Source organism: Dendropsophus ebraccatus, chromosome 7 (genome assembly GCF_027789765.1).
Source record: "Dendropsophus ebraccatus isolate aDenEbr1 chromosome 7, aDenEbr1.pat, whole genome shotgun sequence".
NCBI classification, from domain to species: domain Eukaryota; kingdom Metazoa; phylum Chordata; class Amphibia; order Anura; family Hylidae; genus Dendropsophus; species Dendropsophus ebraccatus.
Genome location: NC_091460.1, coordinates 47114110 through 47131378, shown reverse-complemented (window position 1 = coordinate 47131378; position 17269 = coordinate 47114110). Strand labels below are relative to the sequence as shown.

The 17269-nt window shown below is 43.9% G+C and overlaps 1 protein-coding gene across 4 annotated transcripts in view; it reads left to right on the top strand.

Annotated features, from left to right (window-relative positions):
* The window catches only part of KCNIP4 (potassium voltage-gated channel interacting protein 4), a 405696-nt gene that overhangs the window by 376851 nt on the left and 11576 nt on the right, over positions 1 to 17269 (top strand). For all 4 annotated transcript variants that reach the window (XM_069976475.1, XM_069976474.1, XM_069976473.1 and 1 more), the window contains exons 5-7: positions 13977 to 14084; positions 15145 to 15249; positions 16091 to 16153. In XM_069976475.1, the coding sequence (XP_069832576.1) occupies positions 13977 to 14084; positions 15145 to 15249; positions 16091 to 16153 (276 nt within the window). The remainder of the gene's footprint in view (positions 1 to 13976; positions 14085 to 15144; positions 15250 to 16090; positions 16154 to 17269) is intronic.

The following is a 17269-nucleotide window of genomic DNA, read 5'->3' as shown; positions in this document are numbered from 1 at the left end:
AAGCTCCGATGCGGGCGCGCACTGATGCGCCCGCATCAGAGCTCCATGCCCAAAAGATCATCCGGCCGGTACTTAAGTACCGGCCGAGATGATCCGGCCAGAGACCAGCCGTTCCGTGACCCGGCCGAGGTTCCGTGACCCGGCCGATTGAAGCCCCGTGCCCTACGGGAGTATCTGTGCCCTGACTTTGCACAACCTCTCTGTCCCTCCACCCTCCCCACCCTCTTCATCATTAGGAATGCTCCAGGCAGATTGTCTCCTATTTCCCACCTGTGTCAGCACGGCACTTGGGCTGGATCCAGTAGCAAAATTTGGGGGGTGCAGGGGAGGCGGTCACTCCCGGGCCCACTCAGGCAGGGGCCCACTGAGGTCCCAGCTATTGCTTTTGCAGACAGCCTTAACACATGTCTGTAGTGGCCGGGGCGCCCAAGAAGGCAACAGCACCTGGCAATAGCGGGCCTCCAGCTCCTGAGGAGCCCGCTCAGCCGTCGGATGCCGTTCCCGGCCAGGGCTGGGGATCTTCTCCCCTTCTCCCTGCTTCTTCCTCACTCGCTGCTGCTGGCCCAGCAGCTGGAGGGATCCTGAGTCCATAGCTGCCAGGGTGAGACTGAAGACGTCCAGCAGCAGCTCTGACAGTGAGTGAGGCTGCCGAGTGCTGGAAGGTGTCAGGTACTGAGAGAGGACTGGGACTGGGACTGAGACACACACAGGCAGATACAACCACCCACCCCAGCAGGCTCAGGTCCTCACACTCAGGCCCGCCAGCTGTTGCAAGTCAGAGCTGTATACATATATATATATATATATATATATATATATATCCTGTTGGTCACACACACACACATATATATATATATATATATATACAGCTCTGACTTGCAACAGCTGGAGGGCCTGAGTGTGACATCCTTGCTGTAGTCAGTGTGTAATGGAGGTCACCCAGCTTTCCCAGTATCCTGTAGTGAGCATAATGGAGGTCACCCAGCTTTCCCAGTATCCTGTAGTCAGCATAATGGAGGTCACCCAGCTTTCCCAGTATCCTGTTGTCTGTGTCATGTAGGTCACCCAGCTTTCCCAGTATCCTATTGTCAGTGTCATGTAGGTCACCCAGCTTTCCCAGTATCTTGTATAGTAGTCAGCATAATGGAGGTCACTCAGCTTTCCCAGTATCCTGTTGTCAGCGTCATGAAGGTCACCCAGCTTTCCCAGTATCCTGTAGTCAGTATAATGGAGGTCACCCAGATAGATATATAGGAGATAGATAGATAGATAGATAGATAGATAGATAGATAGATAGATAGGAAATGGATATTTAGCAGCTCATCACATATCTTGCATTGTACATACATGTACGATCACAACCAGCTCACCCTTTTAATGTCTAAAAGCTGATTACCTATACCACTATTATTTTTAGGCAAAGATAATCTGGTTAAAATGGTTCTCCAGAATTTAAAAAACAAACAAACAAAAAAAACAGCATAGTTGCTTTCTTCCAAAAACAGCGCCACCCCTGCTCTTAGGTTGTGTGTGGTATCACAACTTGGCTCCATTCACTTTAGTCGAATACCACACACAAACTGAGGACAAGAGTGGTGCTGTCTGTGGAAAAAGGCAGCTGTATTTTTCTAATGTTAAGCACTTTTACTTTTTTGTGGTTCTATATTTCAGATGTGGAAGCCTCTTACACTGCTCTTTATCCTTATTCACTATAAGTAATGTAGAAGAATATTCCCTTTATTATTCAGAAATCCTTGTCACCTGCTGAGGTTCCCTATGGGTAACAATGGTTGGGGGCCCACTCAGACTCTTCGCCCCCTCCCCCCCCTCCTTGGCTGAACCCCTAGCTACGTCCCTGGCTGGATTGTTAAGGACCTGTGCAATGTTCAGCATGGAGAAAATGTTCCAGTGGCATTCCTAATGATGAAGAGGGTGGGGAGAAGGGACGGAGGGGTGGTGCAAAGTTAGGGCACAGATACTCCTGTTTGGCACGGGGCTTCAAATTTAAAAGTATTTTTTTAGGACAATAACTGCATCATCTGCCAAACGGACCCCAGGACAGATCTTGGATTAAAAGCAGCCATCCGAAGGTACAAGTGGTTTGTGGGGGTCAGATTGTGGGCACGGAGTCGCTTTAAAGAGGAATACATCAAATTTAGAGTGCTTTCACACAGGACGTAGCGCAACAAAAATCTTGCTGCAAATTTTGCAGCGAGATCCGCTATGACGTAAGGTTCTGGCAGGTCCCTGTGCATACATACTCGCTGCGGTATGTAAATAAGGCTAGGTTCACACTGCGTTTTCAGCATCCGTTTAACGCATCCGTTTTTTGCAAAAAACGCATGAAAAACGGATTGCAAAAAACGGATTCATTTGTGTGCATCCGTTTTTCCATTGACTTCCATTATAAAAAAAAACGGATCCGTTTTTTTTGGCGGACCAAAACGGACCAAAAAACGTTGCTGACCCTATTTTTGTGGACGTTAAAAAAAACGGATCCGTTAAACGGATGCTGAAAACGCAGTGTGAACCTAGCCTAACCCGCCCCTTAACCCCTTAATCGGGTCCCGCTGTATACAATAGATTACCTGTCTTCAATCCTTGCTGCACAGGGTCTCGGCTTCCTGATCACCCGCCCAGCCAATCAGTGTTTTGCCCAGCCGCAGCCACTGATTATCTGGGTGGAAGAGCAGGAAGCCGGGACCCCGTGCAGCAAGCCGGATTGAAGACAGGTGATCAGTGGGGGTCCCGACAGTTGCACCACCATCAATCTGCTAGTTATCCCCTATCCTCTGTATAGGGATAAGATTTGGTCATTAGAATACCCCTTTATTTAATAAGTCTTATATTAAAGGGGTACTCCGGTGCTGTAAAAAAAATAACAATCAATCAATCCTAAACATAGTTTTTACATTTATCATCCCTCTGAAGTCTGTCTTCTTTAAATTTTCCGTTGTTTGCAGGTGCCTGAAGCTCCAGTTGGTGTTTTTCTTCACTTCCTGGTTTGGGGTTTCCCATGATGCACTTTGTCTCCTGGGATGTCTAACTGACTCTGTAAAACTGTTAGATGGGTTACATCTTGCTCAGCCAATCCGAGCTGAGCAACCTGAGTCCTCTGACAAAGGGAGGTTGGCCTAACAGGGCTTAGACCCGCCTCCCTCTTGATGATGTCATTGTCACAAAATGGCTGCCACAGAACAGCCTGGGGTCAACAGTCATTAGGTAAGAATGAGTTTACATCTCTTCCTGGTGGGGGGATTGAGGGGGGAAAAGATAGAGAAGGGGGGCAGATAGGTGATTGAAGCATATGGCAAAGTTATATAACTTTGTAATGTGTTTCAATTACTAGGAAAAAGCTTTTCACTGGAGTACCCCTTTAAGTGCATTAGTTGTCTGCACGGGGGGCTCCTATAGCAAAGAGCTGAGCGGTGCTGCTGACGCCCCTGGTTTTGTCCATGTGTCTTTAGTGCCACCACCCCCATCTCTATATAACAGGCATACTGTAGCTGCAGATATATTATGACAGCTTTATGTGACAAGTTTTCCTACTCATGACAGATCTGCAGCCACAAAGCTTCCGCACAGATCCTGGAACTGAAACTAACAGCTGCTGTTTTCCTATCTGAACTAAATAGTTGTGTTTTCAGCAGAAGGAGTATAGTGAGTTATGCCATTACCAGTGATTCACACAGCGGAAATGTTAGAACATTGCCATATTTTATCCACATCTACTAAATAACATTACTTTTCTCATTATAACTAGAGATGAACACGTTTTTATTTTGCCATATATGAGTTTTGCTAATTCTTAAATCAGATAGTGATTTGTTCAAATGTATTCACCTTAGAGAGATGCTTAGAGCAAATGTAAGCAAATAATTCACAAATTGATTCCTCCTTTTAGATTCTATGGAACAAGGGAAAATGTTCTATTGAATATTGCAGTCTTACAATTCTCATAGATTGAAGGTCCCTGGGGTCCATCTCCGATGCCAGTATAGCAGGACATTAGGTTGTCTCCATTTTCAGCTGTTCCCAAGCATTCCGTATTGGACAGGACAGTGCCTGAAGCGTTCAGTCACAGCCAGGGGCGTAGCTAAAGGCTGATGGGCCCTGGTGCAAAATGTTAGCTCGGGGCCCCCCATCTCACCCGATCAGGCAAAGTCCTATCTAACGTTATATCCAATTACTCTAATGTGCCACCATGTTTTAATGCACTGCCACTGCCTCCACCACATGCTGCAAAATTCCCATCAGCAGGGCACAATGAAGTTTGAACTTCTGCAACCTGGAGAAGTCACCTGATGTCACCTGCAGTCCTATGTAACACCACAGATAACACAGTGATATCTCTGAGTACAGATAATGTAGATATAGACCCCTGTGTAGCCCCCCCCATAGTATAGACCCCCTGTGTAGCCCCCCACAGTATAGACCCCCTGTATGGCCCCCCAAGGTATAGATCCCCTGTGTAGCCCCCCACAGTATAGATCCCCTGTGTAGCCCCCCACAGTATATACCCCCTGTGTAGCCCCCCACAGTATATACCCCCTGTGTAGCCCCCCACAGTATAGACCCCCTGTGTAGATCCCCCACAGTACAGACCCCTGTGTAACCCTCTCATAGTATAGACCCCCTGTGTAGCCCCCCTCCCATAGTATAGACCCCTTGTGCAGCCCCCCTCATAGTATACACCCCCTGTGCAGCCCCCCCTCATAGTATATACCCCCTGTGCAGACCCCCCTCACAGTATAGACCCCCTGTGCAGACCCCCCATTGTATAGACCCCCCTGTGCAGCCCCCCATTGTATAGACCCCCTGTGTAGCCCCCCCTCATAGTAAAAACCCCTTGTGCAGCCCCCCTCATAGTAAAAACCCCTTGTGCAGCCCCCTCATAGTAAAAACCCCTTGTGCAGCCCCCCCTCATAGTAAAACCCCTTGTGCAGCCCCCCTCATAGTAATAACCCCTTGTGCAGCCCCCCCCTCATAGTAAAAACCCCTTGTGCAGCCCCCCTCATTGTAAAAACTCCTTGTGCAGCCCCCCTCATAGTAAAAACCCCCTGTGCAGCCCCCCGCCCCAGTATAGACCCCTTGTGCAGCCCCCCACATTGCAACATTTATGTAAAAAATGAAAAAAACAAAATAAACTCACCTCACCTGGATCCTTGATCCCCCTCGGCCTGGCAGCTTCTCTTCAGTTCAGTGAGCTTCCGGGATGCCGGCCTTGGCTGGAAGCTCACTGATGCAGGACCGCGGCGCCCGGATTTCTCCTCTCTACTGCACGGCGGCTGACATGTGACGTGATGACGTCACATGTCAGCTGCCGAGGAGGAGCGAGGAGAAGTCCGGGCGCCGCGGTCCTGCATCAGTGATCTTCCGGTCAGGGTCGGCATCCCGGAAGCTCACTGAACTTAAAGAGGTCCGGCGGCCTCGGCCATTTAACTGCACGGGGGGGACCGGGCCGGGGGGCATATGCCCCCCGGCCCAGCCCGCCCCTGCCGCGGCCCCCCCGGATTGGGGGAGCACAGGAGGAAGTGGCAAGGGGGGGCGTGCGGGCCCCCCTAGCGTAGGGGCCCAGTCGCCCCCTGCGACCCCTATAGCTACGCCACTGGTCACAGCATCTCATGTCCAAAAGTATCTAGCGGGCACCACAGATATAAGTGTAAGGGTCCATTTACACTGAAAGATTATCTGCCAAAGATTTGAAGCCAAAGCCAGAAACAGACTATAAACAGAGATCAGGTCATAAAGGAAAGCCTGAGCATTTACCTCTTTTCAAATCCATTCCTGGCTTTGGCTTCAAATCTTTGGCAGATAATCTGTCAGATAATCTTTCTGTGTAAATGGGCCCTTAGCCCCTATGATCTAATACATGCAACACATGAATTCAAAGGAACAAGCAAGAATGAATGAATGGGCTGCAGCTCATAATGAATAATGACAAATATATCCTTAATTCACATGTAACCAAAAACCACAATACATTTAAAAACACTTAAAAAAGAGAGCAAAAATCCCTACACCAGTCCCTAATAAGACCTGTACACTTACAAATATAGGTGCAAATAGAGCAGCAAATAATTTACTGTATGGGCAATAAATAAATAGTTCAGTACCAGACTAAAGACTCTACAAAAAAAATATCAAAAAAGTGGCAGTGCAAAATCATGTGGTTTGTGAACAGTGACTAGGTATAGTATGATGTGCCAATGCTAAAATAGATGTCAATGATGTTAATAAATACAAGAAAATCCCCAAATAACAAAGATACTGCTCAATGGATAGGCAGTATATATGCTCCCACGCGTTTCATCCTTTGGGCTTCTTCAGGAGTAAATGACAAAGTCCAGGTTTGTGATATTTATACAGTTTATGCAAATAAATAACTGATAGAATAAATAGCTGTAACTGGATATTGTATATATTCACCTCACAAAGAAGATGGTGATGTGCATGTATACAAATTTATCCTTTTCAAGTTCCTGCTCCCAGCTGACGGGTCTGCATCCCAGCATGTGTGGCAGACACTAGAGATGAGCGAACCGGCCGAGGTTCGGGTTTGTATGAACCTGAACTCTCGGCTTCTGATTCCCGCTGTCTGCCCGCTCCGTGGAGAGGGTGAATACAGCCTGAGGTCCGCCTGGAAAACTGGGATACAGCTTATGGCTATGGCTGTATCCCAGTTTTCCAGGCGGTCCTCAGGCTGTATACACCCTCTCAACGGAGCAGGCAGACAGCGGGAATCAGAAGCCGAGAGTTCAGGTTCGTGCGAACCCGAACCTCGGCCGGTTCGCTCATCTCTAGCAGACACCAGTGATTGACGCCATCTTGGCCTACGTGATACATTCACATTACCAGATCTCATGGTGCCAGAGTACTGGAGGCTTAAAGTGGTAGTTCACAAAAAAATAAATAAAAAAAAATCTTTCAAATCAACTAGTGCCGGAAAGTGCCAGAGACATGTAATTTATTTCTATTAGAAAATCACATGTCTTCCAGTACATATCAGCTTCTGTATTACCTGCAGGAAGTGGTATTCTTTCCAGTCTATGGGGATTTGATACTGCTCTGAATAGTTCCTGTCACGGACAGAGGTGGCAGCAGAGAGCACTGTAGATTGATGGAAGATTTGATATGTTTTAACAGAAGTAAATTAAACATCTCTGGCACTTCCTGGGACCAGTTTTTTTTTTTTTTTTTAAGTACCCCTTTAATGCATGCACACTACATTTTGACCCATCACAGGCCAAATAGCACACAAAGGAAACCTTTTTACAAATGTTACTACAGAGGATGATGACAAGTCTAAGATAACCACAATGGTAGACGTTGCCTGTTAGAAACAGTGACAACTCCTGGGGAAGCTGTAATTGAGCCCATATAATATATAATATAATACAGCCCATATTATATAAAGAATTTTTTTTATAGATTATTTTTTCCATTGGATGAAACTGTGTATAATACAGGGGTATTTAATAATGAATAGCTCTCATATTATTTACTACAAGAATGAATGAGCCGGAGCTCTAGTTGCAGCAGGAGATCACTAGTCACACATAAGGGAGCACTTGTTGTGACTATTCTCCTGAAAACTCCAGGCAGCTATCTCTGGTAAGGGCGTCTGAGGGAAGCACACTAGCCGTATACTCATCTATAACAGCATCTTCTTGCGGTAAGATATAAATGAATGGCGTCTGCCTTGTTTGTGTATAAACAGTGCATTATCCTCACAGATGTAAGTATGGTACACATTGCTTCGCTCCCCATAGAGCGCTCCCTGGCTCCATCTGTTCAGATGATTTATTTATTCTCTGTACACGTGTTGCTGAGCAATCCGGCTAGAACTCCACTCAGGAAAGAAATTTCAATAAAAACCCTCTTCTCTAATAGCCTTGTGTTTAGATCTCACCTCGGTTCTGGAGAAACATCTCTCCCTGGTGCCTGATTCTCAGCTTTGGTGTCTGCTGGTCTAGGAAACAGTAAAATTTAGAATTGCTCCTCCAAATGCACATAAATCCCTTTCCGGGCCCATTATCTGCTCCAGTTAACCCCTTATTTCCTTTAGGAGCCCATTAGGCTTGCCGTGCTATTATACCTGTGTACCTTAATTGTATTGTAGTATAGTCTAAAAGTGCTTGATGGTGGAAAGAAATGTAAAATTAGAAAGAGAGATGTAAGTGTAGAAGCAGGCCTCTAGTCTACAATTAAAAATCAGTGCTGGCTGAACACTATTCCAATATAGAGCAGAGTAGGAAACTTGGGCCTATGATTCCTCACTATTGATATGTGCTGTGGGAGAAGATAGGGAATGGAGGCAAAAATTTAACCTAAACTGGGAATGTTTAAGTGTCTGTAGAGGGAGGGGGTCACTGTCAGGAAACGCGGCCCTGTTGTCTACTTTGACACCTTTGATAGCTGCCCCCTGCTGGCCAAATATTCCTTTCCTAGCTAACGGTGTATGCTCACTGAGGAATAGGCAAGGAATTTAAAGCAAATCCGTACCCACAATCTGTTCCCCCCAAACCACTTGTACTGTCAGATAGCTGCTTTTAATCCAAGATCTGTCCTGGGGTCCCTTCGGCAGGGATGCAGTTATTGTCATAAAAACAACTTTTAATCCTGCAGCGCTGTGTCTAACGGCCGGGGCTTACATTTGTATATGCATTAGGCTGGCACCACCTCTATGTCCTTCCTCCCCACCCTCCTCATTATTAGGAATGATCCAGGAACATGTACTGCTGTTTGAGCTTTGCACAGGTGTATTGACGATCCAGCCCATGCGCCGGGCTGCCACAGGTGGGGAATAGGAAGCAATCTGCCTGGAGTATTCCTAATGATGAGGGAGGAGGGACAGAAAGGGTGTGCCAGCCTAATGCATATACAAATGTAAGCCCCGGCCGTTAGACACAGCGCTGCCAGATTAAAAGTTGTTTTTATAACAATAACTGCATCCCCTGCCGAACGGACCCCAGGACAGATCTTGGAATAAAAGCAGCTATCTGAAGGTGCAAGTGGTTTGGGGGTCAGATCGTGGGTACGGAGTCGCTTTAAAGCAGAATCCGCTTTCTGCTAGAAATTCCTCCCGTAAAATATGAACAGAGCAATGTCCCATTGTGTTCAATGCAATTTCTGCTCTGTTGTTGACACGGCAGAATTTTCAAGCACAATTTTCTGCAGCGGATCCGCTTTCTGCCCTGAGGGCCCATGCACCCTGAGTAAAAGAAAGGGAATTTATGAGCGGAATAAGAGCGGAGTCTACGTAGCGGATTCCGCTTGAAATTCTGCCTGTCCTTTTGCTTCAATGGGATTTCTCGGGCGCCTCTGCTCTCTGCTTAAAGAGTGAACATGTTCAAATCAGGTTCAAATCAGCATGCACAGGGATGGTCAGAATCAGGTCTAGGAGAGTATGTCAGGTCCAAAATCACAAGACAGAAAAGGTAATCTGGGTCACTATCTTGAAGTCAGAAGCACTGCAATACAAGACAGCAAACAAATGTGTCCATTAAGAAGACCATTCCTAGGTGGTTGTGGTCAGCAGCAACCTGTTTGAATCATCACAGCAACGTGAACTTACCTCTGGAGCTAGAACAGATACGTAATAACAAGTCCTGTGATTACAGCAGCCTCTGCAAACAATGTCTAGGAATGTACTAACAGGGAAAAGAGGGGGCAGAGGAATGAGAATTAACAAATTGGTAGAAAAAATTACCAGGGACTAGGCTCCATCATATATATAACACTAACAACGATAACAATTTTATCGAATTAGGGAAAGGGAGAGGTCTGCAGCACATGAGGACATATGTATGAGTACATATATATTATTGAACCTATAACTATAACATGGTCCCTGAGATCAAGGTTAAAGTAGTCATTTAACTTTAAAGAATTGGCCAATACACCATTCTCAGGAGGCTTCCATACATATTACAATGTCTAATGAATATAGAGGCCTGGGATATAGGGCAATACAGGAGACAGTCATTGTTCCTAAGGCAAGATGAAGTTACATGGATTCTATGCCCGGCCCATGGATACATTACCCTATGTACAGTACATAAAATTTACATGTTATCTTGCTGAGCTGAGGATATGGAATCACTATAACTATATAGTACATATATGACTCTTTTGGTGAATGAATAAAGCATGTTTTCTGACTTGAATTAATGTATATAGGCTTCCCTGGAGTTATAACAAGTAGACTTTTACAAAGCTGTAGGGGAGAGTAATGCTGCGTCTTAGTCCAGAGGGGGGAAATTCCTAGCAGACTCCCGGCTGTCCTAACCCCCTCCTGCAGTGACGGACATATGGTTTGGCTCCATCTGAACTTTTACACATGGAAGTTTTAATCTCAAGTAGAAGAGATGCAGATACTGTACATTTTACATATACTATGAGGGTGACTCATCGTCGTTGCAGATATTTAGGACAAGGCTCTGATGGCACATCAGCTATTGCTGTTCATCTCGGCATTGTGAATGTATGAGGTATAGAAGGTTATAAATCAATTGTTAAACACTGCTCAGATGTAGGGTGATCAGAGGGTGAGAATATAATGGTGGAAGATGTGATGTCATTTCATGAGGGAAAAATAGAGATTTAATGAAAACCGTAGGATTAAGTCATAGGAAAAAAGAGAACAAGTGAGGGCAAAGGAACAACTGTGTCTCATGGTCCTGTCCTGCTCTATATATGTTAAGATTTTTTTGTTACTTCATGTTCTCCTGGGCAGCTAGGATGGGATAACTGTTATAGGCTATGTTCACATTACCATTTTAGACTTCTGTCAATGGTATACCTCCAATGAAAGACTGCTATGTATCAGATAGATCAGCCATCCAAGGAGGCTCTGATGATGTAACCATGTATCAGTTACCATATATGTCCATATATGGTAATGGTCCCTATATGGACAGTTACATGATCAGGGGTTTCCTGGTGAAGCCATTTAGGTTGGCTCTGTAGTTAGCCGCCTTCTTCTCATGTGCCTCCTGGGGATCAGTGGTACTGGAACCAACACAAAGTGTAATATGGAAGAACAGAGGAAGAATGTGGAGGAGGAAAGGAATGAGTTCCCTGTACCTCTGCCTTAGAAAGCTGCAGTGATCAGTTCCATACTCTGTACGGATAGTGACATCACTGGAATGTCCCAACCTAACCATTAAAGCGACTCTGTACTCACAATCTGACCCCCCAAACCACTTGTACCTTCGGATAGCTGCTTTTAATCCAAGATCTGTCCTGGGGTCCGTTCGGCAGGTGATGCAGTTATTCACTTAAAAACAACTTTTAATCCCGCACCGCTGTGTCTAACAGCCGTGGCTTACATTTGTATGTGCATTAGGCTGGCACAACCTCTCTGTCCCTCCTCCTCATTAGGAATGCTCCAGGCAGATTGCTTCCTATTCCCCACCTGTGTGCATAATGAACATGGGCTGGATTGTTAAGACACCTGTGCAAAGCTCAAACAGCAGTCAATGTTCCTGGATTATTCCTAATGATGAGGAGGGTGAGGAGGAAGGACAGAGAGGTGGTGCCAGCCTAATGCGTATACAAATGTAAGCCCTGGCCGTTAGACACAGCGCTGTAGGATTAAAAGTTGTTTTTATGACAATGACTGCATCCCCTGCAGAACGGACCCCAGGACAGATCTTGGATTAAAAGCAGCTATCCGAAGGTACAAAGGGTTTGGGGGGTCAGATTGTGGGTACAGAGTCGCTTAAAATGGAAGCCTGTAAAGGATGCTATACAGTAGCCTTCCTCATCCACGGTTTAATATGGTATCTGTTTAATGGATACTTTCTTATAGGATCCTGTTTAATGGAACAGTATAGTCTGCCAAACTGTTATAGTCTCATTTTTACCTGTATACAAACTGGTTAAAAGGATACTTTAAGGACATTTCAAAAGTTACTGGGGAACAAAATAACGCTTTATGATTTAGGTAGTGGGACACCATTGTCCAACATGGCCAAGGATCTGTGTGCTTTAGATGTCAATATATAATATTTAATACAATGAACTTTATGGAGTGTTAAAGGGGAACTATCAGCAGCATAGACATATTTAATCCGGGACATTTCCCCTTTTAATATTTTTCCAGCACATGATAATGAAATATGGCAGTTAAGCTATCACTTTTAGGGGCAGAATGGCAAACACTGATGGGCCCCTCAGACTGGCTCTGTACATAGTGCTATGGTCTTGCCATATTGTCAGTGTGGTTGGGAATGATATGGGAGGGCACTGTCATCTCTGAAAGAAGTGTATGTGTATCTGCAGGGCTAACCATGTGCTGAAGGTGAAGGGTTTGGGTATTGTTCCTATTTTTATCTCATATTGTTTAGTATTATGCTTGTATGACGTGATAGGCAGATAGGGATGGAAATCTGAGTAGAAGCAGTTTGTCATGTAATAAAGTGAATATCGGTTTTACTAGAAATTTATTCTTTTCATGAATATAAAGCCTGGGGCATGCATTAATTTTCCATTCATCCCTTATTCCCCGGTGAGAAGATAGCACCCGTTCTCATCTATTCCAATATACACTCTGTGATAGATAACAGTGCATCAAGGCTGAGCTGCTCTTTTCTGGTAGACAAGCAGTGTTATGCATCTGAATTGGGTCTGTATCTCCTCGTCTCAGGGCCGGGCCTCTGGGCAGGTACAGTAGGAGAGGCTGATGTACCGAATGCAGATTTAATATGGACACAAGCCCAGCAGTGATTATAATGTTGTATGTTCTTGGCATACTCATGTCTTCTTGATAATTGTGTGTCTGTTTAATAATTTATGTCACTAATATTTCTGCTTGGGTAATACTCATAGAAAATTACTATCAGTAAAATAAATAAATATAAATATAATTATATATGGGTCCATATTGCTTATTCATACTTTATCCAGATGTGGACCAGATCAGAGGTGGTCTTCTTAAAGGGAACTCACCATAACTTTAGGGTCAGGAAGGTGTACCCAGTGACTTCTCCCTGCCCCTTCTTCCTTGAGTAATAGATCCGTCCCTATAACCAAACTGGGAAAGATCTATCAATCAAGGCTGGTGGGTCCGGGAGAACCCGGGACCACCCCAGTGATTCACGGTTTAGGCAGCATGTGATGACTTACTCTCTTTAAAGAGATGGCCTTTTTGGAGACATTCCACTTTATATACAAATATGGTAGACATATCAGAAGGTAACATTGGTCATTCAGTGACACTAATACTTTTTGAGAGAGAAAGGTAGTATAACCCTCTAAGTATCTTTGACCTTTGCCAGATTTTGGATCTCGGGGCCTAAGAGTGTGGAGACCTAGTCCCAACTAAACCCATTCCCTTAAAATCTGGATGGTGAAAATCTGTGCTGGGTAAACCACATGTAAATCTAAAAAAGGGGATAGATATGGGGTCAAAAGTCATGGGAGGTATATGGAGGGTGAAATAAAAAACAGACTCTTTTGCCCTTGGTGACAAAATGTGTTAAAGGTCAATAAAGGATTGTTATATAATACGGCAGACAGAGGAGCACATGCCTTATTAGACCATGTTCCCACTACGTAAGTTTTGTAATAACCACGCCCGTTGTAACAACGGCTGTGATTACTACGGAACTTACGTAGTGCTGCTTTCTAAGGAATCCTGGCCGGAGTGGATACACATAGTATACATTCTGGCCGGGATCCCTAGCGGCACCACAAGAAACTGACATGTCAGTGAATAGCGGCTGCAGAAAACCCTGTCAGTTCACACAATGGAGCGAGCGGCTCCGGGTTGATCTTTTCTGACACTGGCTGTTCTGTGACCCAGCCGGGTCACGGAACGGCTGGTGTCATACATGGCCTAACAAAGCATTTACTGGAGATTCTGGACCTCATCTAAACTTGCAGAAATTGCTCCCTAACCGGGCTGTGTGGACTCCTGAACCTTCCATCAGGTAGCTGCCGACTCACATGTGTCCTACCTGTCTCCGCAGGACTTTGTAATGGGACTTTCTACACTGCTAAGAGGGACAATCCAAGAAAAACTGAACTGGGCATTTAATTTATATGACATTAATAAAGATGGATATATCACTAAAGAGGTAAGGCCCTTCTTATACCATAGGAAAATCACGATATAGCAACACTCAAGATTTTATGATTTTATATGCAAGAAAGTTTTGGACTGTAAAAAAGGAAAACGTTTTAAAAAAAAGTCAGCAAGCATAGAAAATAGAAGACATGTTCTCAGACATTGTACTTTATAAAGTATATTATTCCTCAGTAATTGTTTAAAGAGGATTTCCAGGAAAAAAAAATAAAAAATTCCGCTAGTGTTTGGGTCATACAGGCAGTCTATAGGAGGGCTTGCGCGCCACTGCTCTCCGTGCCTCGCCACTGGTAATAATTGACATGTCAATTCTTACGAGTGGAGAGAGGAGGCACGCATGCCCTCCCATAACTGCCTGTATGACTCGGAGGCTGGCAGGATTCCGCGTCAGAGAGTTCTGCCATGGAATTCTGTTAGTTTTGCTCTGTGTGAACTGGCCCAAAGTGGCAACTTCTGTGCAGCTCCCAATATCAGAAGCCTTGAAGACTTATTCATATTTCTGGCACATGTACAAAAAATATTGAATTGTAAAAGTCTAATAGATGTGGGTCCTACCATTCTCACCCAAACCTACTTCAAGAACAGACATCTCTCAATCCTGGTCCCTTCTGATAAGTTGGCTGCTGGCCGCTGCTTTGAGGCAGAGAAAGATGGGAGAGGAGGACTGCTCTTTCCATAACTCCCATAGGAGGTGATGCGGAAAGCCACACAACTGCCTCTTAGTTTTATTCTCCACTTTCATGGAGCTGGCAATTTGTTCATATTCATTTATTCATAGTAATAATTCTCATAAGGAATAGGCCACCTCTCTTTTTGTAGTCACAATCTCTAATTGTAATATTCACAGCGGTATGATAAAACAGTATTGGCTATCACATCCTATCATATGTTTGCTGTCAATGGATTTTACTATTGCTATTACCCTATTCTTGATCACTGTAAATAAAGTGGCAGCCAATGGAAATATTATCATCATTGTATTTGATAGGTGGGAATGTAGAAATATCAATCAAGTTATGTGTTCCCGATAATCTACTGATCATGTGTTTCAGGAGATGCTTGATATCATGAAGGCAATTTATGATATGATGGGTAAATGCACATATCCTGTTGTTAGGGAAGATACACCAAAACAACACGTGGAGAATTTCTTCCAGGTAAGATTACCATATAAACCTGAAGTTATGTATTGGTAAGGTTAGGGATGGTACATGTACTGTATATATAACCACCTAGGTGACACAATCGCTGATGGGTTGTCATCGTAGCTGGGGGCCTGGCACAGCCCTCTAGGTCTGCCATGCACATGAACCCATCAGACCTGGACTACTTTATAGGCTGCCTGTCAGGCTATAAGTACATTAGATTTTTTTGTTCGTACTGTCCTCAACCGCAAAACTTTTTTTTTTTTTTTTTTTTAATGCAAGCTAAAAAAAATTTAAAGAAATGTTTGGACATTTTATCATTTGGCCATGTTTACACAACGTATCTTTTGTATTAATCATGGCCGGGATAAACTTCACTGACACGGCTGGGTCACAGAACGGCCGGTGTCTAACGATGTGTGAACCCGGCCTGAAGCTGTATAGAACTCCATAATGATTGTACTATATAAATAACACATTGGGGGAAATTTATCAAGACTGCATATCTCTACACTGGTCCTAACTAAAGCCCGACCCCTGTATCCTATACCTCTAAATACATTCAGGGCATCTGAGGCGTAGTGTATGGGGACTTTCTTACTCACCACCACCAAAGAGATTTTGTTGGTCTATAGAAGGGAGGAATAAGCCAGCATCAGACTTGTCTTACACCTGCCCTGCCCCCTATAGGCAACACACAAACACTTGGTCAAGATTTTGCATGTGGTTAGTCACTTAAAAAGTTATTTATATAAAAATAAAGTTTGAAATATGTTTGTAACAGAAATCTGATTGTGTAATTTTCTGATGAACCTTTCACTAAATTTATATTATATATCATTTTGTTTTTCAGAAAATGGACATAAATAAAGATGGAGTCGTGACTATAGAGGAATTCATAGAAAGCTGCCAAAAAGTAAGTATCATACTGTGAGATTATAGGTATTCAGAAAGCACCTTACTGTGTTTCATGTAACAATGACTATGATATAACAATGCTGACTGTGATTTTCTTTCTATATATTTATTTGGGCCAGCAGAGGCAACTCTAGCACTCAGTGTTTGTTGGCAACTAGAGATGAGCGAACCTGGAGCATACTCAAGTCGATCCGAACCCGAACTTTCGGCATTTGATTAGCGGTGGCTGTTGAAGTTGGATAAAGCCCTAAGGCTATGTGGAAAACATGGATATAGTCATTGGCTGTATCCATATTTTCCAGACAATCTTACAGCTTTATCCAACTTCAGCAGCCACCGCTAATCAAATGCTGAACGTTCGGGTTCGGATCGACTCTAACCCGAACCCGGTTCGCTCATCTCTATTGGCAACTAAAATACAGCAAACTTCATTGAGATCAAGTTCACCATTCATGCACTCAGGCCAGAGGTCCATCTAACCTACAAGGTGTAGGTGGTGGTAAGATGTAGCTTTCAGACTTGCAGTGTGCTGTTCAATTCTGAAAGCTTCATCTACAAAGATATATTGTAAAAGGGCAATAAAAATAGTGCACGGCCATCAATTATGTCAGGTTATCCCACATTCTACATCTTTCCAGAGGACGTGTGATAAATGTTTCACCCTGATTAGTTCACAATGTTGATCTTATAGACTTTGAATAGAGCAACAGTGCATGTGCTCGACCACTACTAAATTTAAACATGGACACAGCGGATCAGTGGCAGAACCCAAAGGGAACAGACACTTATTACCCTTTAAGGGTTTAATATTTATTACCAAAAAAAAAGAAGAAAAAGACTTGACCATAAAAATGCCCATGTCCCTGTGACATATCAATTGTTATGTATAATTAGTAGGCTCTCTAGCAATACCCCTAAAATATTATCTCAAAGTATAATTAAATCACAAGTAAATATGTATATAAAACACTTTATCTAAATCAAAATTAAAATTCATAAAAACATATAAACAAATGAACATGTAGCTACACGCTTACAAAAAAATCTCTGTATATAAATCTCATGCGGTTGCAAATGGTATAATACAGGATATAGACTTGATTATTTGTAGGTT